At 44.0% G+C, this 23,670-nt stretch overlaps 1 protein-coding gene across 1 annotated transcript in view; it reads left to right on the top strand.

Annotated features, from left to right (window-relative positions):
• The window catches only part of UBE2E2 (ubiquitin conjugating enzyme E2 E2), a 511,995-nt gene that overhangs the window by 144,915 nt on the left and 343,410 nt on the right, over positions 1-23,670 (top strand). Inside the window, exon 3 of the mRNA XM_063922208.1 lies at positions 14,633-14,683. Coding sequence (XP_063778278.1) covers positions 14,633-14,683 — 51 coding nt within the window. The remainder of the gene's footprint in view (positions 1-14,632; positions 14,684-23,670) is intronic.

Raw genomic sequence — 23,670 nt, forward strand, 5'->3', positions numbered from 1 at the left:
AAATATTTTTTATTTGTTTCCCTTTTTAAAAATAGTCATGCTTTACTAATTTAGGGCCAAGAAAAAAAAATTACTTCAGAATGTTTTTATTTGCTCTAGGTTTTGAGCTACACTACATTGTATAACCGTGAAATTCGCAATGGGACTATGAAGATGTTTTTGATTTGGAAATACTGTGAGTGCTGGTTTGCTACAGTATGTCTCTTTATGAGCCTTTTACAAGAAAGTTCTACTCAAAACATTAATCTTTTAATTTATGTAGCCTAAAGACTTCACCCTCAACTATTTATAATGTAGCTACTGTACCTATAGTTTGCTGCACAGAGTGAAGTGCCTAGCCATTGAGTCTAAAGGGGTGTACTCACTGTGAGATAAATCTGTAAGATTTTCTTAAGGAAAGTTAGCGCACATCTCATGGTGTCAGGCAGCTTGCGATACTGATTCGATCCCAATGCACACTCCCGTGGGGTTGGTATCGCAAGGCTAGATAGACTGTGCGGGCAAGTCAATCTTGACTATATTGTGTATTATGGGTGCCAGTCTATAGACAGACAGTTAAAAGATAGACAGTCATTAGTATGGTCAACAGTCAAAAGTCAGAGAGGGGCAAAAGTCAGACACAAAAAAAATGTTTTTTTTCTCTTTCTGTGTTTCTCTGACGTCCTAGTGGATGCTGGGGACTCCGTAAGGACCATGGGGAATAGACGGCTCCGCAGGAGACTGGGCACATCTAAAGAAAGATTTAGGACTATCTGGTGTGCACTGGCTCCTCCCCCTATGACCCTCCTCCAAGCCTCAGTTAGATTTCTGTGCCCGGCTGAGCTGGATGCACACTAGGGGCTCTCCTGAGCTCCTAGAAGAAAGTATAGTTTAGGTTTTTCTCTGACGTCCTAGTGGATGCTGGGGACTCCGTAAGGACCATGGGGAATAGCGGCTCCGCATGAGACTGGGCACAAAAGTAAAGCTTTAGAACTACCTGGTGTGCACTGGCTCCTCCCCCTATGACCCTCCTCCAAGCCCCAGTTAGATTTTTGTGCCCGAACGAGAAGGGTGCACACTAGGTGGCTCTCCTGAGCTGCTTAGTGAAAAGTTTAGTTTTAGGTTTTTTATGTTCAGTGAGACCTGCTGGCAACAGGCTCACTGCATCGAGGGACTAAGGGGAGAAGAAGCGAACTCACCTGCGTGCAGAGTGGATTGGGCTTCTTAGGCTACTGGACATTAGCTCCAGAGGGACCGATCACAGGCCCAGCCATGGATAGGTCCCAGAGCCGCGCCGCCGGCCCCCTTACAGAGCCAGAAGACAGAAGAGGTCCGGAAAATCGGCGGCAGAAGACGTCCTGTCTTCAACAAGGTAGCGCACAGCACTGCAGCTGTGCGCCATTGCTCTCAGCACACTTCACACTCCGGTCACTGAGGGTGCAGGGCGCTGGGGGGGCGCCCCGAGACGCAATAAAAACACCTTGGATGGCAAAAAATGCATCACATATAGCTCCTGGGCTATATGGATGAATTTAACCCCTGCCAGAATACACAGAAAAACGGGAGATAAGGCCGCCGAGAAGGGGGCGGAGCCTATCTCCTCAGCACACTGGCGCCATTTTCCCTCACAGCTCCGTTGGAGGGAAGCTCCCTGGCTCTCCCCTGCAGTCACTACACTACAGAAAGGGTTAAAAAAGAGAGGGGGGCACTAATTACGCGCAGTATTAAAAATACAGCAGCTATAAGGGGAAAAACACTTATATAAGGTTATCCCTGTATATATATATAGCGCTCTGGTGTGTGCTGGCAAACTCTCCCTCTGTCTCCCCAAAGGGCTAGTGGGGTCCTATCCTCTATCAGAGCATTCCCTGTGTGTGTGCTGTGTGTCGGTACGTTTGTGTCGACATGTATGAGGAGAAAAATGATGTGGAGACGGAGCAGATTGCCTGTAATAGTGATGTCACCCCCTAGGGGGTCGACACCTGAGTGGATGAACTGTTGGAAGGAATTACGTGACAGTGTCAGCTCTGTATAAAAGACAGTGGTTGACATGAGACAGCCGGCTACTCAGCTTGTGCCTGTCCAGACGTCTCATAGGCCGTCAGGGGCTCTAAAGCGCCCGTTACCTCAGATGGCAGATATAGACGCCGACACGGATACTGACTCCAGTGTCGACGGTGAAGAGACAAATGTGACTTCCAGTAGGGCCACACGTTACATGATTGAGGCAATGAAAAATGTTTTACACATTTCTGATAATACGAGTACCACCAAAAAGGGGTATTATGTTCGGTGAGGAAAAACTAACTGTAGTTTTCCTGAATCTGAGAATTTAAATGAGGTGTGTGATGATGCGTGGGTTTCCCCCGATAACAACTGATAATTTCTAAAATGTTATTGGCATTATATCCTTTCCCGCCAGAGGTTAGGGTGCGTTGGGAAACACCCCCTAGGGTGGATAAAGCGCTCACACGCTTGTAAGAACAAGGGCTCTACCCTCTCCTGAGATGGCCGCCCTTAAGGATCCTGCTGATAGAAAGCAGGAGGGTATCCTAAAATGTATTTACACACATACTGGTGTTATACTGCGACCAGCAATCGCCTCAGCCTGGATGTGCAGTGCTGGGTTTGCGTGGTCGGATTCCCTGACTGAAAATATTGATACCCTAGATAGGGACAGTATATTATTGCCTATAGAGCATTTAAAAGATGCATTTCTATATATGCGTGATGCACAGCGGAATATTTGCCGACTGACATCAAGTCTAAGTGCGTTGTCCATTTCTGCCAGTAGAGGGTTATGGACACGACAGTGGTCAGGTGATGCGGATTCCAAAGAGGGAGAGGAAAAAGGCTGCAGAAATCAGCCAGTTCCCAGGAACAGAAGCCCTCTCCCGCCTCTGCCAAGCCCTCAGTATGACGCTGGGGCTTTACAAGGAGAATCAGGCACGGTGGGGGCCCGTCTCAATGAATTTCAACGCGCAGTGGGCTCACTCGCAAGTAGACCCCTGGATCCTTCAGGTGATATCTCAGGGGTACAAATTGGAATTCGAGACGTCTCCCCCTCGCCGTTTCCTGAAGTCGGCTTTACCGATGTCTCCTTCTGACATGGAGGCAGTTTTGGAAGCCATTCACAAGCTGTATTCCCAGCAGGTGATAATCAAGGTACCCCTCCTGCAACAGGGAACGGGGTATTATTCCACACTGTTGTGGTACCGAAGCCGGACGGCTCGGTGAGACCGATTCTAAATCTAAAATCTTGAACACTTACATACAGAGGTTCAAATTCAAGATTGAGTCACTCAGAGCAGTGATTGCGAACCTGGAAGAAGGGGACTACATGATGTCTCGGGACATCAAGGATGCTTACCTTCATGTCCCAATTTACCCTTCTCACCAAGGGTACCTCAGGTTTATGGTACAGAACTGTCACTATCAGTTTCAGACGCTGCCGTATGGATGGTCCACGGCACCCTGGGTCTTTACCAAGGTAATGGCCGAAATGATGATACTCCTTCGAAGGAAGGGAATTTTAGTTATCCCTTACTTGGACGATTCCCTGATAAGGGTAAGATCCAGGGAACAGTTGGAGGTCGGTGTAGCACTATCTCAGGTAGTGTTGCGGCAGCACGATTGGATTCTCAATATTCCAAAATCGCAGCTGATTCCGACGACTCGTCTTCTGTTCCTAGGGATGATCCTGGACACAGTCCAGAAAAAGGTGTTTCTCCCGGAGGAGAAAGTCAGGGAGTTATCCGAGCTAGTCGGGAACCTCCTATAACCGAGCCAAGTCTCAGTACATCAATGAAATGGTTCTGGGAAAAATGGTGGCTTCCTACGAAGCAATCCCATTCGGCAGATTCCACGCAAGAACTTTCCAGTGGGACCTGCTGGACAAATGGTCCGGGGCGCATCTTCAGATGCATCAGCGGATAACCCTGTCACCAAGCACAAGGGTGTCTCTCCTGTGGTGGTTGCAGAGTGCTCATCTTCTAGAAGGCCGCACATTCAGGACTGGGTCCTGGTGACCACGGATGCCAGCCTGCGAGGCTGGGGAGCAGTCACACAGGGAAGGAATTTCCAGAGCTTATGGTCAAGCCTGGAGACATCACTTCACATAAATATCCTGAAGCTAAGGGCCATTTACAATGCTCTAAGCTCAGCAAGACCTCTGCTTCAAGGTCACCCGGAGTTGATCCATTCGGACAACATCACGGCAGTCACCCACGTAAACAGACAGGGTGACACAAGAAGCAGGAGGGCAATGGCAGAAGCTGCAAGGATTCTTCGCTGGGCGGAAAATCATGTGATAGCACTGTCAGCAGTATTCATTCCGGGAGTGGACAACTGGGAAGCAGACTTCCTCAGCAGACACGACCTCCACCCGGGAGAGTGGGGACTTCACCCAGAAGTCTTCCACATGTTTATAAAACTCGACAAGTATTGCGCCAGGTCAAGGGACCCTCAGGCAATAGCTGTAGACGCTCTGGTAACACAGTGGTTGTACCAGTCAGTGTATGTGTTCCCTCCTCTGCCTCTCATACCCAAGGTACTGAGAATTATAAGATGGAGAGGAGTAAGCACTATATTCGTGGCTCCGGATTGGCCAAGAAGGACTTGGTAACCGGAACTTCAAGAGATGCTCACGGAGGATCCGTGGCCTCTACCTCTAAGAAGGGACCTGCTCCAGCAAGGACCCTGTCTGTTCCAAGACTTACCGCGGCTGCGTTTGACGGCATGGCGGTTGAACGTCGGATCCTGAAGGAGAAAGGCATTCCGGATGAAGTCATTCCTATCCTGATCAAAGCCAGGAAAGATATAGGGGTATATGCAATTGCGGTCGAATTCCCGAAATTGTCGAATTTCGGGTCATTTTCGCCCCAAAAAAAAATTCGCCTATGCAATTCAGTGCTTTCCGACCAAAAAACGGACATTCAAAATTCGACTTTTTGAAATTCAAATTTTTGCAAATTCGACTTTTCTGCAATGATACAAGTGCTGCAATTCGACCAAAGCATATTCAATTCAAGTTTGGAAATTCGACAGCAGTGCTTTTAGACAGCAAATTCGTCATTTTCAATCCGCCACACTTTGGAGGGTGAAAACAATAAAAAAAATTTTAAACATGTTTTTTTTGGTTTTTTTATTTTTAGGAATAGCATATCTATTTATATTAGAAGGGATTAGGTACTTTTTTTTTTTTTTTTGGAGGCACAAATATTATTTATATATTTTTTAAAATATTATTATTATTATTTTTTTTTTTATTGCTGGAACGGTAAAATCCTTTAAAAAAATGGCGTGGGGTCCCCCCTTCAAAGCATAACCAGCCTCGGGCTCTTCGAGCTGGTCCTGGTTCTAAAAATGCGGGGGAAAAATTGACAGGGGATCCCCCGTATTTTTAAAACCAGCACCGGGCTCTGCGCCTGGTGCTGGTGCAAAAAATACGGGGGACAAAACGAGCAGGGGTCCCCCGTATTTTTCACACCAGCATCGGGCTCCACTAGCTGGACAGATAATGCCACAGCCGGGGGTCACTTTTATGCCGTGCCCTGCGGCCGTGGCATTAAATATCCAACTAGTCACCCCTGGCCGGGGTACCCTGGGGGAGTGGGGACCCCTACAATCAAGGGGTCCCCCCCCCCCAGCCACCCAAGGGCCAGGGGTGAAGCCCGAGGCTGTCCCCCCCATCCAATGGGCTGCGGATGGGGGGGCTGATAGCCTTTTGTGATAATGAAAAGAATATTGTTTTTTCCAGCAGTACTACAAGTCCCAGCAAGCCTCCCCCGCAAGCTGGTACTTGGAGAACCACAAGTACCAGCATGCGGGAGAAAAACGGGCCCGCTGGTACCTGTAGTACTACTGGGAAAAAAATACCCAAATAAAAACAGGACACACACACCGTGACAGTAAAACTTTATTTCATACGTCGACACACACATACTTACCTATGTTGACACGCCGACTGCCACGGTCTCCGACGATCCGAGGGTACCTGTGAAAAAATTATACTCACCTTCCAGCGTCCAGAGGAGCAAATACGTTTGTAAAATTCTACAAATTTGATACCCTGGCTGAGGAGGACCTGGAGTTCTCTCATTTGGTGCTGCAGAGTCATCCGCACTCTCCCGCCCATTTGGGAGCTTTGGTATAATCCCCATGGTCCTTACGGAGTCCCCAGCATCCACTAGGACGTCAGAGAAAATAAGAATTTACTTACCGATAATTCTATTTCTCGTAGTCCGTAGTGGATGCTGGGCGCCCATCCCAAGTGCGGATTGTCTGCAATACTGGTACATAGTTATTGTTACCAAAAAAATCGGGTTATTGCTGTAGTGAGCCATCTTTTCTAGAGGCTCCTCTGTTATCATGCTGTTAACTGGGTTTAGATCACAAGTTATATGGTGTGATTGGTGTGGCTGGTATGAGTCTTACCCAGGATTCAAAATCCTTCCTTATTGTGTACGCTCGTCCGGGCACAGTATCCTAACTGAGGCTTGGAGGAGGGTCATTGGGGAGGAGCCAGTTCACACAAGGTAGTTCTAAAGCTTTACTTTTGTGCCCAGTCTCCTGCGGAGCCGCTATTCCCCATGGTCTTTACGGAGTCCCCAGCATCCACTACGGACTACGAGAAATAGAATTATCGGTAAGTAAATTCTTATTTTTATTTTCAGTGAGACCTGCTGGCAACAGGCTCACTGCAACGAGGGACTAAGGGGAGAAGAAGCGAACCTACCTAAGTGGTGGTAGCTTGGGCTTCTTAGGCTACTGGACACCATTAGCTCCAGAGGGATCGAACACAGGACCCGACCTCGTCGTCCGTTCCCGGAGCCGCGCCGCCGTCCCTCTTACAGAGCCAGAAACAAGAAGGTGGTCCGGAAAATCGGCGGCTGAAGATTTCTGTCTTCTCCAAGGTAGCGCACAGTACTGCAGCTGTGCGCCATTGCTCCTTATGCACACCACACACTGCGGTCACTGATGGGTGCAGGGCGCTGGGGGGGGGGGCGCCCTGAGCAGCAATAGTAACACCTTGGCTGGCAAAACTAACACCATATATAGCCCCAGAGGCTATATAGGTGTATATTAACCCCTGCCAGAAACGATAAAATAGCGGGAGAAAGCCCGCCGAAAAAGGGGCGGAGCCAACTCCCTCCGCACACTGGCGCCATTATTCCCTCAAAGCTTCGCTGGAAGGAAGCTCCCTGGCTCTCCCCTGCAGTCCTGCACTACAGAAAGGGTAAAAAAGAGAGGGGGGGGCACAATTTAGGCGCAGTATATATATATTATAGGCAGCTATAGGTGAAAACACTCTGTATAGTGATATCCCTGTGTTATATAGTGCCCTGGTGTGTGCTGGCATACTCTCCCTCTGTCTCCCCAAAGGGCTTTGTGGGGTCCTGTCCTCTGTAAGAGCATTCCCTGTGTGTCTGCTGTGTGTCGGTACTGCTGTGTCGACATGTATGATGAGGATAATGATGTGGAGGCGGAGCAAATGCCTGTGAATGTGATGTCACCCCCTGCGGGGTCGACACCAGTGTGGATGGACTTATGGAAGGAATTACGTGACAGTGTCAGCTCCTTACATAAAAGGTTTGACGACATAGGACAGCCGGCTACTCAGCTTGTGCCTGTCCAAGCGTCTCAAATGTCATCAGGGGCTATAAAACGCCCGCTACCTCAGATGACAGATACAGATGTCGACACGGATACCGACTCCAGTGTCGACGATGATGAGACGAGTGTACCCTCCAATAGATCCACCCGTTATATGATTGAGGCTATGAAAAATGTATTACACATTTCTGATGATACCCCAGGTACCACAAAAAAGGGTATTATTATGTTTGGTGAGAAAAAACTACCAGTAGTTTTTCCTGCATCTGACAAATTAAATGAGGTGTATGAGGTGTGTGAGGAAGCGTGGACTTCCCCAGATAAGAAATTGATCATTTCTGAACGGTTAATGGCTGCGTACCCTTTCCCGCCAGAGGATAGGTCACGCTGGGAAACACCCCCTAGGGTAGATAAAGCGCTGACACGCTTATCAAAGAAGGTGGCACTACCGTCTCCGGATACGTCCGCCCTAAAAGAACCTGCTGATAGAAAGCAGGAAAGTACCCTAAAAGCTATATACACACACACTGGCATTATATTGAGACCCGCTATTGCATCAGCTTGGATGTGCAGTGCTGCTGCTGCGTGGTCAGACTCCCTGTCGGAAAACATTGATACCATGGATAGGGACAATATTTTGCTAACGATTGACCACATAAAAGACGCGGTCTTATACATGCGTGATGCACAGAGGGATATTTGCCGGCTGGCATAAAAAAATAAGCGCTATGTCCATTGCCGCCAGACGGGGGTTATGGACTAGGCAATGGTCAGGTGATGCCGACTCCAAGCGGCACATGGAAGTTTTACCCTATAAAGGGGTGGAACTTTTTGGGGAAGGTCTTTCAGACCTCGTTTCCACAGCTACTGCTGGGAAATCGACTTTTTTGCCACAGGCTACCCCACAGCAAAAGAAAGCACCGTATTATCAGGTACAGTCCTTTCGGCCCCAGAAAAATAAGCGGGCTAGAGGCTCATCCTTTCTGCCGAGGGGCAGAGGAAGGGGGAAAAAGCTGCAGCACACAGCTAGTTCCCAGGAGCAGAAGTCCTCCCCTGCGTCCGGTAAGTCCACAGCATGACGCTGGGGCTGTTCAGGCGGAATCGGGAACGGTGGGGGCACGTCTCAGGTTTTTCAGCACACAGTGGGCTCTCTCACAGGTGGATCCCTGGGTCCTTCAAGTGGTATCTCAGGGGTACAGGCTGGAATTCGAGACGTCTCCCCCCCGCCGTTTCCTAAAATCTGCCTTGCCGGCAACTCCCTCTGCCAGGGAGGCAGTGTTGGTGGCTATTCAAAAACTGTATTCACAGAAAGTGATTGTCAAGGTACCCCTCCTTCAGCAAGGAAAGGGTTACTACTCCACAATGTTTGTGGTACCGAAACCGGACGGTTCGGTGAGACCCATCTTAAATTTAAAAGCCTTGAACACTTATATCAAAAGGTTCAAGTTCAAGATGGAATCGCTCAGGGCGGTTATTGCGAGCCTGGAGGAGGGGGATTACATGGTATCCCTGGACATCAAGGATGCGTACCTGCATGTCCCCATTTACCCTCCGCACCAGGAGTACCTCAGATTTGTGGTACAGGACTGTCACTATCAGTTCCAGACGCTGCTGTTTGGGTTATCCACGGCACCGAGGGTCTTTACCAAGGTAATGGCCGAAATGATGATACTCCTTCGCAAGAAGGGAGTTTTAATTATCCCGTACTTGGACGATCTCCTGATAAAGGCGAGGTCCAAAGAACAGTTGATAGTGGGGTTGGCACTTTCTCAGGAAGTGCTACAACAGCACGGCTGGATTCTAAACATTCCAAAGTCACAGCTGGTCCCGACGACACGTCTTCTGTTCCTGGGAATGATTCTGGACACAGACCAGAAAAAAGTGTTTCTTCCACTGGAAAAAGCCGAGGAATTGTCATCTCTGGTCAGAGACATCCTAAAACCAGGAAAAGTGTCGGTACATCAATGCACACGAGTCCTGGGAAAAATGGTAGCTTCGTACGAAGCAATTCCATTCGGAAGGTTCCACGCAAGGACGTTCCAGTGGGACCTGTTGGACAAATGGCCCGGGTCCCATCTCCAGATGCAACAGCGGATAACCCTATCGGCCAGAACCAGGGTGTCGCTGCTGTGGTGGCTGCAGAGGGCTCATCTACTAGAGGGCCGCAGATTCGGAATACAGGACTGGGTCCTGGTGACCACGGATGCCAGCCTTCGGGGCTGGGGGGCAGTCACAAAGGGAAGAAATTTCCAAGGACTGTGGTCAGATCAGGAGATTTCTCTTCACATAAATATCCTGGAGCTAAGGGCCATTTACAATGCCCTAAGCCAGGCAAGAGCAGGCACGACCTCCACCCGGGAGAATGGGGACTTCATCCAGAAGTCTTCCAAATGCTGGTCAACCGGTGGGAAAAACGACAGGTAGACATGATGGCGTCCCGCCTCAACAAGAAGTTGACAAGATATTGCGTCCGGTCAAGAGACCCTCAGGCGATAGCGGTGGACGCTCTAGTGACACCATGGGTGTATCAGTCGGTTTATGTGTTTCCTCCTCTACCTCTCATACCCAAGGTACTGAGAATAATAAGATGGCGAGGAGTGAAAACCATACTCGTGGTTCCTGATTGGCCCAGAAGAACTTGGTACCCGGAACTTCAAGAGATGCTTACAGAGGACCCTTGGCCTCTGCCGCTCAGACAAGACCTGCTGCAGCAGGGACCCTGTCTGTTCCAAGACTTACCGCGGTTGCGTTTGACGGCATGGCGGTTGAACACCGGATCCTGAAGGAAAAGGGTATTCCGGAGGAAGTCATCCCTACCCTGATCAAAGCCAGGAAGGATGTCACCGCAAGACATTATCGCCGCATTTGGCGAAAATATGTTGCTTGGTGTGAGGCCATGAAGGCCCTGACGGAGGAATTTCAACTGGGTCGATTCCTGCACTTCCTGCAAGCAGGGGTGACGTTGGGCCTCAAATTGGGTTCCATAAAGGTCCAGATTTCGGCTCTGTCGATTTTCTTCCAAAAAGAACTGGCTTCACTGCCTGAAGTTCAGACTTTTGTCAAAGGAGTACTGCATATTCAGCCTCCTTTTGTGCCCCCAGTGGCACCTTGGGATCTCAATGTGGTTTTGGCATCCCTGAAATCACATTGGTTCGAACCACTTAAGACTGTGGATTTAAAATATCTCACGTGGAAAGTGGTCATGCTGTTGGCCCTGGCGTCGGCCAGGAGGGTTTCAGAATTGGCGGCTTTGTCTTGTAAAAGCCCTTATCTGATTTTCCATATGGATAGGGCAGAATTGAGGACTCGTCCTCAGTTTCTCCCAAAGGTGGTCTCAGCTTTTCACTTGAACCAACCTATTGTGGTGCCTGCGGCTACTGGGGACTTGGAGGATTCCAAGTTGCTGGACGTAGTCAGGGCCCTTAAAATTTATATTTCCAGGACGGCTGGAGTCAGAAAGACTGACTCGCTGTTTATCCTGTATGCACCCACCAAGCTGGGTGCTCCTGCTTCTAAGCAGTCTATTGCGCGCTGGATTTGTAGCACTATTCAGCTGGCGCATTCTGCGGTGGGCTTACCGCAGCCTAAATCTGTAAAAACCCATTCCACACGGAAGGTGGGCTCATCTTGGGCGGCTGCCAAGGGGTCTCGGCTTTACAACTTTGCCGAGCAGCTACTTGGTCGGGGGCAAACACGTTTGCAAAATTCTACAAATTTGATACCCTGGCTGAGGAGGACCTGGAATTCTCTCATTCGGTGCTGCAGAGTCATCCGCACTCTCCCGCCCGTTTGGGAGCTTTGGTATAATCCCCATGGTCCTTACGGAGTCCCCAGCATCCACTAGGACGTCAGAGAAAATAAGAATTTACTCACCGGTAATTCTATTTCTCGTAGTCCGTAGTGGATGCTGGGCGCCCATCCCAAGTGCGGATTGTCTGCGATACCTGTACATAGTTATTGTTACAAAAATAGGGTTTTGTTGTGAGCCATCTCTTCAGAGGCTCCATTTGTTATCATACTGTTAACCGGGGTTCCTATCACGTGTTATATGGTGTGATTGGTGTGGCTGGTATGAGTCTTACCCGGGATTCAAAAATCCTTCCTTATTGTGTCAGCTCTTCCGGGCACAGTTCCTAACTGAGGCTTGGAGGAGGGTCATAGGGGGAGGAGCCAGTGCACACCAGATAGTCCTAAATCTTTCTTTAGATGTGCCCAGTCTCCTGCGGAGCCGTCTATTCCCCATGGTCCTTACGGAGTCCCCAGCATCCACTACGGACTACGAGAAATAGAATTACCGGTGAGTAAATTCTTATTTTTTCTACAACTGTTGCCTCATTTACTATCCATGTCACAAACGATTAACGTTTAGTAAAGTTGTGGCGGAGCGAGACACCGAGCTCGAAGTGTGGCGAGCATAGCGAGCCCGCAAGGGGACGAATTTCACCAAATTTGGGTTAAAAAATGTTTAAAAACACAAAAAATATATATTTTTTTCTTTAGTGTCTGACTTATGACCCTGTCTGACTTTTGACTGTCTGACTTTTCTTTTGACTCTGTCTGACTTTTGACTGTCGACCATATAGTGTCTAACTAATGACTGTCTATCTTTTAACTGTCTATGAGCTATACCACACCCATGTTCTAGTCAAAATCTGTGCTATCTGGGCTCTGGGGGAGTTCAAGGGAAATCGCATAGTCAAAATCGGGCATAGCAAGGATCAAGGATCTCACCGTGTGTACACCTTTACTCTGAGCTATTCTCTGCTCTCTTTATGAAGAAGCTGCCCAGTCTCACAATAGTGAATGGATGACATCCGTCAGTTATCATACACATTCTGTAATGATTTTTATGTATATCATGTGTATTACCTATTCTCTATATGCTAAATGGAAGGAAGAGATGCATATTGAATGCAGAAGGAAAAAAACCCGAAAGACATTATCTGATCTACAGTATAGTTTTGTTTTCTTTATTACAGTCTGAAACTAGTGAGCATTAAGATATTTGTGAAAAATGTTTCCGGGGAAAATTGAAAGAAAAAAATTATAATTTTTATGACTAATGATAGGCACACACTGTACAAATATCTGCCCAGATCTGGCTGGTTGGAAAAATAAAAAGCTGGTATTGAGAGCAAAGGACAATCGACCAGTTGTTCCCAAACACTACCTGAAGAAGTCTGGAGAAGAGGACATGGACAAAACTTGTTATTCAGATGAACTGGTTAAATTTGGGATTTAACCAATATGTGTGAACAACAGTTTTGTCCATTTTCCAGTGTTTGGGAGCAAATGGTCGATTGTTGTTTGCTCTCAAGCATTACCACATTTTCATTCCAACCAGCCAGGTTTTGCAGATGAGCTGCCAGATTATTGCATATTGTATTCCCAGTTTTAGAAAGGATACATTTTAAAGGTAACATTCCATTTATTTTAGCTATTGGAAAAAACATTAACATGTTGGTACATAATGCAGGAAATCTAACATGGACTTTGTGAAATAATATGTGGCAATAGAAAGTTGATTTGCAAAAAAGGATTTGTAAAGTTCTTGTTTATGGTCATTTTTGTGGACTGCATTCTTCCAGCTACTAAATACTGTATTCCATCCTAATGAAGGGTAGTGGTTGTTGTTTTCTATGTTGGTATTACTTATGCCAATATTTTATGTTCCAGATACAGCACAAAGATTTTCCCAAGTCAAAAAACACAAATTTATAAAATCTTTGTTGGCTTGTCAAACATTTTGCGTTTGAAAGTCAGATCACAGCTCATCACTGAGCTGGGAATTCCCATTGCTCATGTTCTATAAATAGTGACATTATAGTCTGTATTCTGTTTCACATTGCTGTACCCAACTTGCTTTGTTATGTTGTTTTTAGGATATTTGATGCTTAATATGTTCACCCTGTTTGTGTTTATTTTTGCTATTGTTAAATATACAGTAGAACCAAGATTATCTGAACCTAACGAGATCGAGTGACAATCAGTTTTTCAGATGATTGGACATCTGTATATGAGTGTAGGTTTTTTCCCATAATTCTACTGTACAATTTAGTGTTTATGGGCCAAAATACCATAAAAAAACAGTAATTTTTATATATATATATATATATATATATATATATATATATATGTGTATGTATGAAACACAATAAGGACAAGGGCTCCTCCTAGTGCAATGGGAGCAATAAAAATGTGTGTGAGAAAAGGGCTATAAGTGGCACATACACATGATAAAATGACAGCTTATCTCATGTCTTTTGGAATGATCCTCACAAGTTCGCTGACACCAATGGGTTTTTTTTCCAACATTTATTTCCCAGAGTACATAAAAATTTAAATATAAAAACATACATAGTGTGAACCAGTTTACAATCTCAGAGCCTCATAAAACGGGTAAATGCCCGTACATTAGAGAAAGTAAAAGACAGCTTATCTGAGAATCAGCATACAACCAGTACTCATCACGTTTCAGCCAGGTGGAAATATGTCCCTTTCTCCAGACTACCTCAGGTGTGTGTATATATATATATATATATATATATATATATAGCATAGAAATGGCGGCACTCCAAGGACTTATTAGTTGCAATAAATGTAGGTGACAAACACCATGCGTTGCTGTTAACGTTTCAGTTTATTAACTAAACTTTCGTCAGTTAATAAACTGAAACGTTAACAGCAACGCATGGTGTTAGTCACCTACATTTATTGCAACTAATAAGTCCTTGGAGAGCCGCCGTTTATATGCTATACACCACTCGCTGCAAGGCGTCTGAGGAGGGCACCAAGGCAAATAACACTTACGATTATTGAGTGCCGGCTTCTTCTGCAAATATATATATATATATATATATATATATATATATATATATATATATATATATAAAATGGATTTTTTTTTTATCTTGTATATTGGCACTTTGGATAATTGGAGATCAAATAAACAGCATTCTACTTTTTTTTTTTTTTAGGACTAGTATATTAATCTAAATAAATATAATTAATGGGTTGTTATATTTTCTTTCCTTTCCAGAATTCAAAAAGAACTTGCAGAGATAACACTGGATCCGCCTCCAAACTGCAGGTAAGTGAGAATTTAATGAAGATTTATTTTCAAATTGTTTTTGCTTGGTGGATAGGTGCTTTGTGGTTCATGAGTTTCAGTTCTCGTTTTCGATTTGGTTGTGTGATACATAATTATGTTGATTGACAAAGACTTAAAACAGAGCTGGCTCATTTAAATCTGCATATTCTGTACAATCTCAGCTGTTATCAGTGGTTGTATTTTGGGCTCTGTCTTTGTTTACAAGATGCTAAAGATGCATCCTAAGTGATTTCATACCATCATTTATAAAGTGCACATCTTGGTTAAACACAGCAAATTCATCCTATATTCATATGAATGCAGCCTTATCAATTCACAAGGAACCTAGCGGTCTTCTACAGGTAATTGCAAAAATACAAACTGCCTGAGGAAAGTAACTGATTCCTAGTGAATAGGATTCTCCTGAATCTAAAGGTTCATCCTAGAGTATGAATGAGAAACTTTTATCACGTTTTGTTAAACTGTAGAAATTATATATAGTTTGTTTTTCCGTCTTTGTTGAAAGATCTAAGACCTTAATTTGAGTCATACAATATATCAGTTTATTAAGCTGTTTTTCTGGAGGTGTTTATAATATATTGTTATACTGTCACTTCTTCTTTTATGTTAAGACTGTCACACATAAGGAATATTTTTATACCAAATATGAAGGTGAAGTGGTTTAATTTAGCAGTGATGTTATGTCACATGTCTATTAGCAGTAATGCTAATTCTCTTCGTTTAGGGCTTGATTCTGCGTGTCTGTGCTGCTATATGCCACACTTACAGTACCTTTAGACTCGCTGGATTTTTGGCAGCCCCATAGAGCAGCATTCAAATAATGGGACAGATGTATTAAGGCTGGAGTAGTGATAAAGCGGTAATAAAGCAGTAATAAAGCAGTGATAAGTGGAAGGTGATAATGCACCAGCCAATCATCTCCTACCTGTCAATTTACATATTGGAGCTGATTGGCTGGTGCGTTATCACCTTGCATTTATCACTGTTTTATTACTGCTTTTTCACATCTCCAGGCTTAATACATCTGCCCCAGAGTCTTGTGTGAGATTGGGCCATGAGGTGGGGAATAGGCAAGTGTTGTTGGTGGTGTTTCTACTCCATTGTAACAGCAAATCTCTCCCTGTGCATCTAATAGGATCAACCCCTTAATATTTTTGATTGAAAGACAATTTATTCATATCTTTATTTTTATAATGATTTACTTTGGACTTTGTTGTGCAATGAACCTTATGCTTTGATGTGTATTTATGAAGATAAAGACCATTTTATTTTGTGTCACCACCTCCCTTGTCTATGGAAACTGGCATAGATACTTACTGAGCAGCATGCTTTAATGTTTTTAAGCTGATTTGGTTTGGTCTGCAAATAACACTAACACTTTAATCCCTAAATAGACAAGTTTTATATGGGAAGTGACCTTTTAGTAATTGGCTTTGATGCATATTTTAGTTTGAGGGAATAAACACTTGCTTTTTTAGATAGAACCTCATAGGCTTGCCAGACCTAGTTCCTTCAATATCAGTTTTTTAGGAGGCTGCTAATTTACACAATAATATCCTAAAGACACTAACAGATATACACAAGAATCAGCTGCTGGAGAAGCGGAAATGTTTTTGCTAAAACAATGACATCTTTAGTGTTGTGCTGAAAGGTCATGTTGAGAGATTCATACATCTTGCTGAATAAAGAGAAACATGTTATCTTCTGCTTCTTTGTTGTCGGAGAGATAAATACCGAGTCCTGAATACATTCTGCATATCTGTGGGAGTATTCAAATAATGACTACTAATGTAGCATGTTTGTTTTGGGTATCATATACAATAGATGCACATCTCTTATGCTCGCAATTCATTGCTGAGATAAATAGTTATATGAGTAGTGCTCTGTAAGTGATATTACCTCTTTTGTTGAGCTGTTATTACCCAGTTTTGTTTTATTACTGTTTTGTTCCCAATTGCAAAGCACAATAAGGTTGCACTATGAATAAATTAACACTGCATGGAATTTAGATATGAGCTGTTCAGTTTTGCTGAAATCTGAATACACACAAACTTGGGGTTTCCAAGTGGATCTGAGCCCTGACTCGGGTCTTCCCACCAATTTCATATCTCAAACTGAGGCAAAATGTAACTTTCCTGGAAATCTCGGATATTGCGTTTTTGGATTGCGTAGACTAGTTATTTCCTCGTTTCACAGTTGTGTACTCGGAAAGAGTATTTAGAACAGCCAGGACCTTGTGAGTGATTGGCGTAGCAGGCTGCATCCAAAAAATTTCAAAAACTGATTTTCATCAAAATGAGCTGTAAATAAAATGAGGAAGGTCTGTGCCGCCAATTACAATAAAAAAAACAAACAAAAAAAACCAGACGTGTAATGGTGCATTCTTCTAGTGGGGGTGATATTAACAATCATGACGGTGAGGATGACGAATGACAGTCTTCCAACTATGTCAATGGAGATCCACGGAGCACCATGATCAGCTGCTTCAGAGAAGACTGGAGAGGCAATGCCACAGGCTCCAGGCGAAGAGGGGTGGGGGGGGGGGTGGTGGTTCCATACACCAGGCAAGCCCCCCATCGGGTGGAAGGAGGTTAAGGAGGTGGCGGTAGATGCAGCACTGTTCGGAGTCCCTCTGATGCGCTGATCAGTTTGGTCCCTGGGCCCTGCTGCAGCCCCTGACGAGTTGTGTGTACAGAGGTCTCCGCTCCTTCCTTTGGTGAAATTCCTCTGTATGCAGGGCGTAGGCAATACACAGCAATGGTTATTGGGGTGCCGAGGATGCGAGCTCTGTGAGCTTGCAACCATCCTTGATCCCCACCAGATGTTAGTAATTACTTGTATTGGCCAGAGGCCTGTGATTTCCTGTTTGGAGTAGTTTGTTTGTCTCATTCTTAATGATCAATTCCAGTGTATTTTTATGAACTTTGTAAATATATTTATTTCATTTTTCTATTGTCCTGAGGCCTGGGATTTGCTGGTTGGAGAATTGTGTTGATAATAAATATTTTGTACATTCTATAGAGTTGTTTATTGAACCGAGATCCTATCTCTCACGGCTGTGCAATTATTGTTCATATGTGTACTATATTCTTATATGTATGATATTCTTATAAACTTCTATATGTTTGTGCCACTGCCCTGTTGCTTAGTTTAGGCAGCCAGCTCGCTGCTGCGTTTGGCTAATATTGGTGAAAACAATGTTGTGAGGTGTTCAAAATTGACTGTCCGTGACTGTAAATGAATATTATTGATGTTTATACTGGAACAAGTTACATAATTTTAGCTGCTTTTATAAATTTTTAAAGGAAACCAAAACTATTGGGGGTGGTTTTGCCAAAACCACAACATGATGATTTAAAACGAAAACACTGGTGTACGCACATCTCTAGTTAAAGTACAGTAATGTGCAAACAGCTGCTTAGTACTGGCTGGATCACCAAGGAAAGGTGGCTCAAAGATGATGAGGCAGGGCTGCGTATTTAAAGACTGAGTTCATTGGTGATTGTATGTATGTTATGCACAAATGTACATGTAAAGTTGTAGCAAAATGCTACCTTTTGGTAAAATCCTACACTTCTCCGCACGTCTAACGTGCTTTAATGTTCTCCCGTGGCCTCTTGACAGAGAAGATTGTCATATTGTGAGCTGAACTAATATTTATGAGGAAGCAATCTTATTAGTTCACAGTGAACCAGCAGCACTTCATGCTTCATTAATGTTACTAGTGAATTATTCTCAGGAATATTATCTCAGCCTGTAGAATAGCTGTCTCCACTATGCACAACCACAAGGGACAGATTAAGTGGAATCTATGTGAACCTTGTCATTTTATGTAGTTTATTTGTTGCTGAATCTTGTGTTGAATCCTGAATGTGGAGCTTCAGTGAATGGGTGCTGCCTAGAAGAGCATGTATGTTGGTGAAATAAGCACATTTTAGTGTTTACTGGTTAATTATGGAAGTTCAGTATGTTTCCTTCCATGTTTGCATGAAGTTCCTCTAAGAGTCCAAAAACATATAAGATTGCGTGTTAGAGACTGTATAGGGTCATTCCAGTACTGTACATTTGTACAAATTTTAACATATCCATCTTTAGTAAAACTTAACAGTGTTCCTTCTAGGCTGTTTCAGCAGGGTGCTGCACCCTGCCCATTTTTTAAATGTGTAAAAGCACCCTGCCCTTTTTCAGTGCACCCTGCAGGACCATAAATGACCCCCTTGTATACAGAATGCAAAGTCAGAGTGCATGTTACAATGTCATTGGGCCTAATTCAGACCTGATCGTAGCCCTGCAAAATTTTGCAGGGCTTCAATCAGGCACACTGACATGCGGGGGGGACAGGGTTAGTCCGCCCCACATGTCGGGCTCCCCCGCAGAAGTACAAACGCATCGCACAGCGGCAATGCTTTTGCACTTGAGGAGTAACTCCCGGCCAGTGCAGCTTTTGCATGCTAGCCGGGAGCTACTGTCGAAAATCAGCCTCGCGCCGGGGAGTTAAGTCGGAGAATGCCCGTTCACCCGACAAAACAACCTGTTTAGTCGGCAAGAACGGGCCATCACCGACTTAACTGGAGCTGAATTGGATAGCGTCGGGAGCTAATTCCTGGCGCTATTCAACTGTCCCTGAATAGAATTGACCCCATTGTGTCGACATTTTAACTATGTCGACCTATTGATTGTCAACCTATACATTGGAACCCAGACCTATTGAAGGGTTTCTAGTGGTTCAGAAATCCCACTGTGTGCAGATTAAAATTAGTAAATTAATTAAAAGATGCTTAAAATATCTCATTGATTAAAAAATTCTTTATTCAAAGAAAAAAAAGCACAATTTCAAATATAGTGATTTGTATAGTCTGGTCATTTCAAGAGTAATCCAGACTTGAATCCAATATTAAAAGACAATGTTTAAAGTGGTTTGGACATGTACACAGAATGGATCTTAAAAGAACACCATAACTGTGCCTAAATAATGCACGTCCAAATGGATGGGAAATAGCACATGGTGCGCCAAAGAAAACATGGTTTAAGCATATTGCCCAAGACCTTTAACCAATGCATTTTCCCATTGGTGATGACTAGCAGCTGCCCTGAACCGATCCCAGTGGCGTGCGAATATTTGAGATACGCTGTCTGTGGCTGTCATAGTACCAGCAAGTCTATCCTACCAACACTAATGACAAGTCAAGTAAGTTATATTAATATGTTATTACCATCCTGATATGGCAATAACAGAACAGGAATTGCAGCAGTAGTGCTACATCTGCAATGCTAGGTAAATAGGAATCCCCATGCAAGCGCTTAGAAGCTCCATTCTGGAAATCCTGCATTTGACTCTGTAGTGTATGGGTGGAATATAGAAGACCGGTAGATAAATGTGAAATATGGCAGGCAGACTAAAGGCAAAGTATAGAAGTTCAGTTTATATGGATGTGTGAAATATGGAGCTTCAGTGTATAAAGGGGAAGTTTAAATGACCAATGTACAAGGTTCAGACATGGATAGCCATTGTTTAGGAACGAGATATAAGACAAATGGGCCTATGTAAGATGCATTCAAGAATTTCACTAAAAGATCAGGTTTTTAAAGCTGTCTGTAACACTTGTCACTGTTTCATTCACAGTTGTTGATTAAAGTGAAACAGTAAATGCTAACTAGCTCTGTGTTATTTTATTGGCATGTAGCAACAGGCTATGTTTAACATATATTATGGTCCTCAAATAGCTGGTTAATATGTTCCAAAACTCCACAATGTAATCGGGATGTTGTGCTCATGTTGTAACATTACCACTGCTATTAAAGAGGATTCATAGTGGTATTTGCTCTCTGTAAGGCTGCAAATAAAGTTTTATTAAAGCTGAATAAGCACAACTGATTTCAATAGACAATGGGCCATATTCCGACACGGACACATCCAGAGGGTCTGTGCGTGCACACTGGCCACAGGCGCATGCTCAGGCTGTCATGGTTGACAGCTCTGGAGAGGCGCGGGGGGGGGGGGGGGGGGGGATCTGGTGGTCATGGTCCGGACAATGCAGGCGTGTCCGTACCATTTTCGGGGCGTTGCGTGTCATTACACGTAGTCACTCTGAGACCAGAGGTGGTGCTAGACCGTGGTTGTCCTTTAATCTATGCTTTCGCATTTTAATTGTGAATGCATTGTGGTATGGCCTGTGGTTGGCGGCCCCCAGCATGTGAGTAGATGGACGCCGATCTGCGTGTATACCAAATGGTTGTCTGTGTGCTCTAGCGTAAATACAGTACAATCACCAGGATGTGCAGCTCTAGGTTTCCTGTGTCTGCTGCAGCGTATGGCGTGCAACCATCAGAAATAAATGGGCACATATCATACCCACTGCAGTCCTCTTTCCAATGTAATTTCCTGTAAAATAACTGTGTATCAGTGTTAAACTTGTATTGCTTAATTATTATTAAATGATATATATACACACACACACACACACACACACACACACACACACACACACACACACACACACACACACACTCTCACTCTCACTCTCTCTCTCTCTCTCTCACTCACTCACTCACTCACTCACTCACTCTCTCTCTCTCACTCTCTCTCTCTCTCTCTCTCTCTCTCTCTCTCTCCCAGGTACAACACGATAATCCGGCATGCTTGGTTCCGACACTGTGCCGGATTATCTGTGTTCTCGTCGGCGGAGTCCCGCCGATGATAGCTCCCGCCCGCAGTTATCGTCGGCTTGGACACTTGTGTAAAGTAGTACATGATTTTCCTGCTGTCATTGCTGCATTATTACAAATACCTTGGTATCATAGTTTTGTTATTATGTAAATAATATATTATACATTGGATCTTAGATATCTAATACACAGAATGCTGTGTAGTTAAATTATATTTTAAACTATATTTAAATGTAATGTTACCTTACATGCCTTGTGAAAACTGACATCGCATCAGGGAGCTGTCACTGGGAGCAGCATCACCTCTAGCTGGAAAGTCAGCTCATGTCAGCCGCTTTTCTCTGATTAACAATGTAGAATTATGCTCGTAATGGAGAAAGTGATGATAACATGTTCCTGCATCCATAACGTCCACTTATTATATCATGCAGGACTGAGTATATTTGCATTTTGTAACTTCACTAGAAAGCAATGCTTGGGGCCTAGTTGATAATACAGGGCTTTGCAAATCTTAGCAACAAATAAGATGTTCGTTTTCATATTCTAACCTGTCCGGTAGCTACTCAGGGCACATTTCTACTATTTAGTCGTTATTTATTGTATTTTCTTTTTATGATACATTTGCTTCCTATAATATTTTGGGAAATCTGTCTTTATAACATCCATAATAAAGAGCTTTTTCTCATAGCAATTAAATCACAGCGATTTTCTGGGCAAATACTGTCACATACTAATGAGTGGTTTCATATACCTAGCTGTCACACTAGAGATTTTATAGTTCATGTCACTAGGAAAACCATGTGAACAGCATTTTAATGGAGTGAGAAAATGCTGCACAGTAGAAGACATTGTATAATGTCAGTAAAGAGCCCCCTCTGGCATTGTTCACATTTTATTTTCTGTATCATGGATCTTGTCTTATGTGTTTCAATTGAATTATTAGTTCAAATCTTTGAATTGTTCCATATTTCAACATTGTTATTCTTTTATTAATAAAGAATATTCAAAGGAAATCCAAGAAAAGCTATTGGAAATTTGAATGATATATAAAGATTTCAAGGATTTGTAATATCCCCCAGAGCTTTATCAAGTCTATCATAAAGAAGTGGAGAGAATAACTCACAACTTCCACTACTTCATCTAGAACAGGCTGTTCTCCAAAACGTATAATACATACTTGAAGGGACATTTATAGGGAGTCCTCTAAAATCATTTAGGAACTATGGCCAAGTTACAGTATTCAGTAGAATACTGTCAATAAGCAATAACAGCTTGGACAATTCCTGAACCTGTATGGGAAAGGCGGGGGGGTCGGGGGCAGTGGGTATAGTGAAGAAAAATACACTGCTTACAGCCGGCCAGCATGTGGGAGATCCTCAGGTCAGGAATGTTACTGGTCTGATGAGACCAGGATGAACTTTTCTGGGCTCATTAGGTGTTATGTTTTTTGCAAGATTAATGCATTGTACTCACCTATATAGTCTTCGGTGTGGTCACCCGATATCGGTTGATTGGCCCAACGATCGTATAGGTGTGCTGGAGCGTTAGTTGATAAACTGCTTAAAATGCTCCTGAAACTGTTGAAGGTTGCATCTTATGTGCAGCACAGCCTGCCTCCCGATCCCATAGCAGAACTAACATGCTGAGCTAATTCTAGTTTAGTGTGTACGGGGGTCAGGCTGTGGGTACACACTACTTGACTGATTGGGAGCATTCATTCGATCAGCCCTGTGATTGGCAAAGTGTGTACCCATCTTAACACTGTACATCTTCCTATGAACACTGTGCCAACAGTGTAACATAGTGGTGGGGACATAATGTATGTCTATCTCTGGCTTGGAACTTGTCCAAAGTAGTACATGAAGGAATAAAGATATGGACAAATATTTGCAGACATTTTGTTCCATTCTTCAGACCTAGAATTTGGTAAACGGTTCATATTTCAGCAGCGTAATGAACCCAAAGCATAGAGCAAAAGCCTCATTGTAGTGGCTTAAATAAAAAGAAATCTGGAGTGGCCCAATTAAACGCAAGATCTCAGTCCCATTCTGAATGTTTAATGATGTGAAAGTTGCAGTTCACCAAAGTCTCTCATCCATTTTAATAGTTAGATTAGGCAAAAACTGCATTGTCTAGATTTGCCAAGCTTGTATAGACATCCTGGAATAGACCTAATTGTTCGCCTCCCTCTCCGCACCCGCCGGCAGCTATTCAATTGCTTCTGCCAACAGGTTGCTAACATGATTTCAGCTCACTATCCCTGGGGTAATGAGCGAAAAGTGACCCCTTTGAGCACTCAA

The sequence above is a fragment of the Pseudophryne corroboree genome, chromosome 5 (assembly GCF_028390025.1).
Source record: "Pseudophryne corroboree isolate aPseCor3 chromosome 5, aPseCor3.hap2, whole genome shotgun sequence".
Lineage (NCBI taxonomy): Eukaryota > Metazoa > Chordata > Amphibia > Anura > Myobatrachidae > Pseudophryne > Pseudophryne corroboree.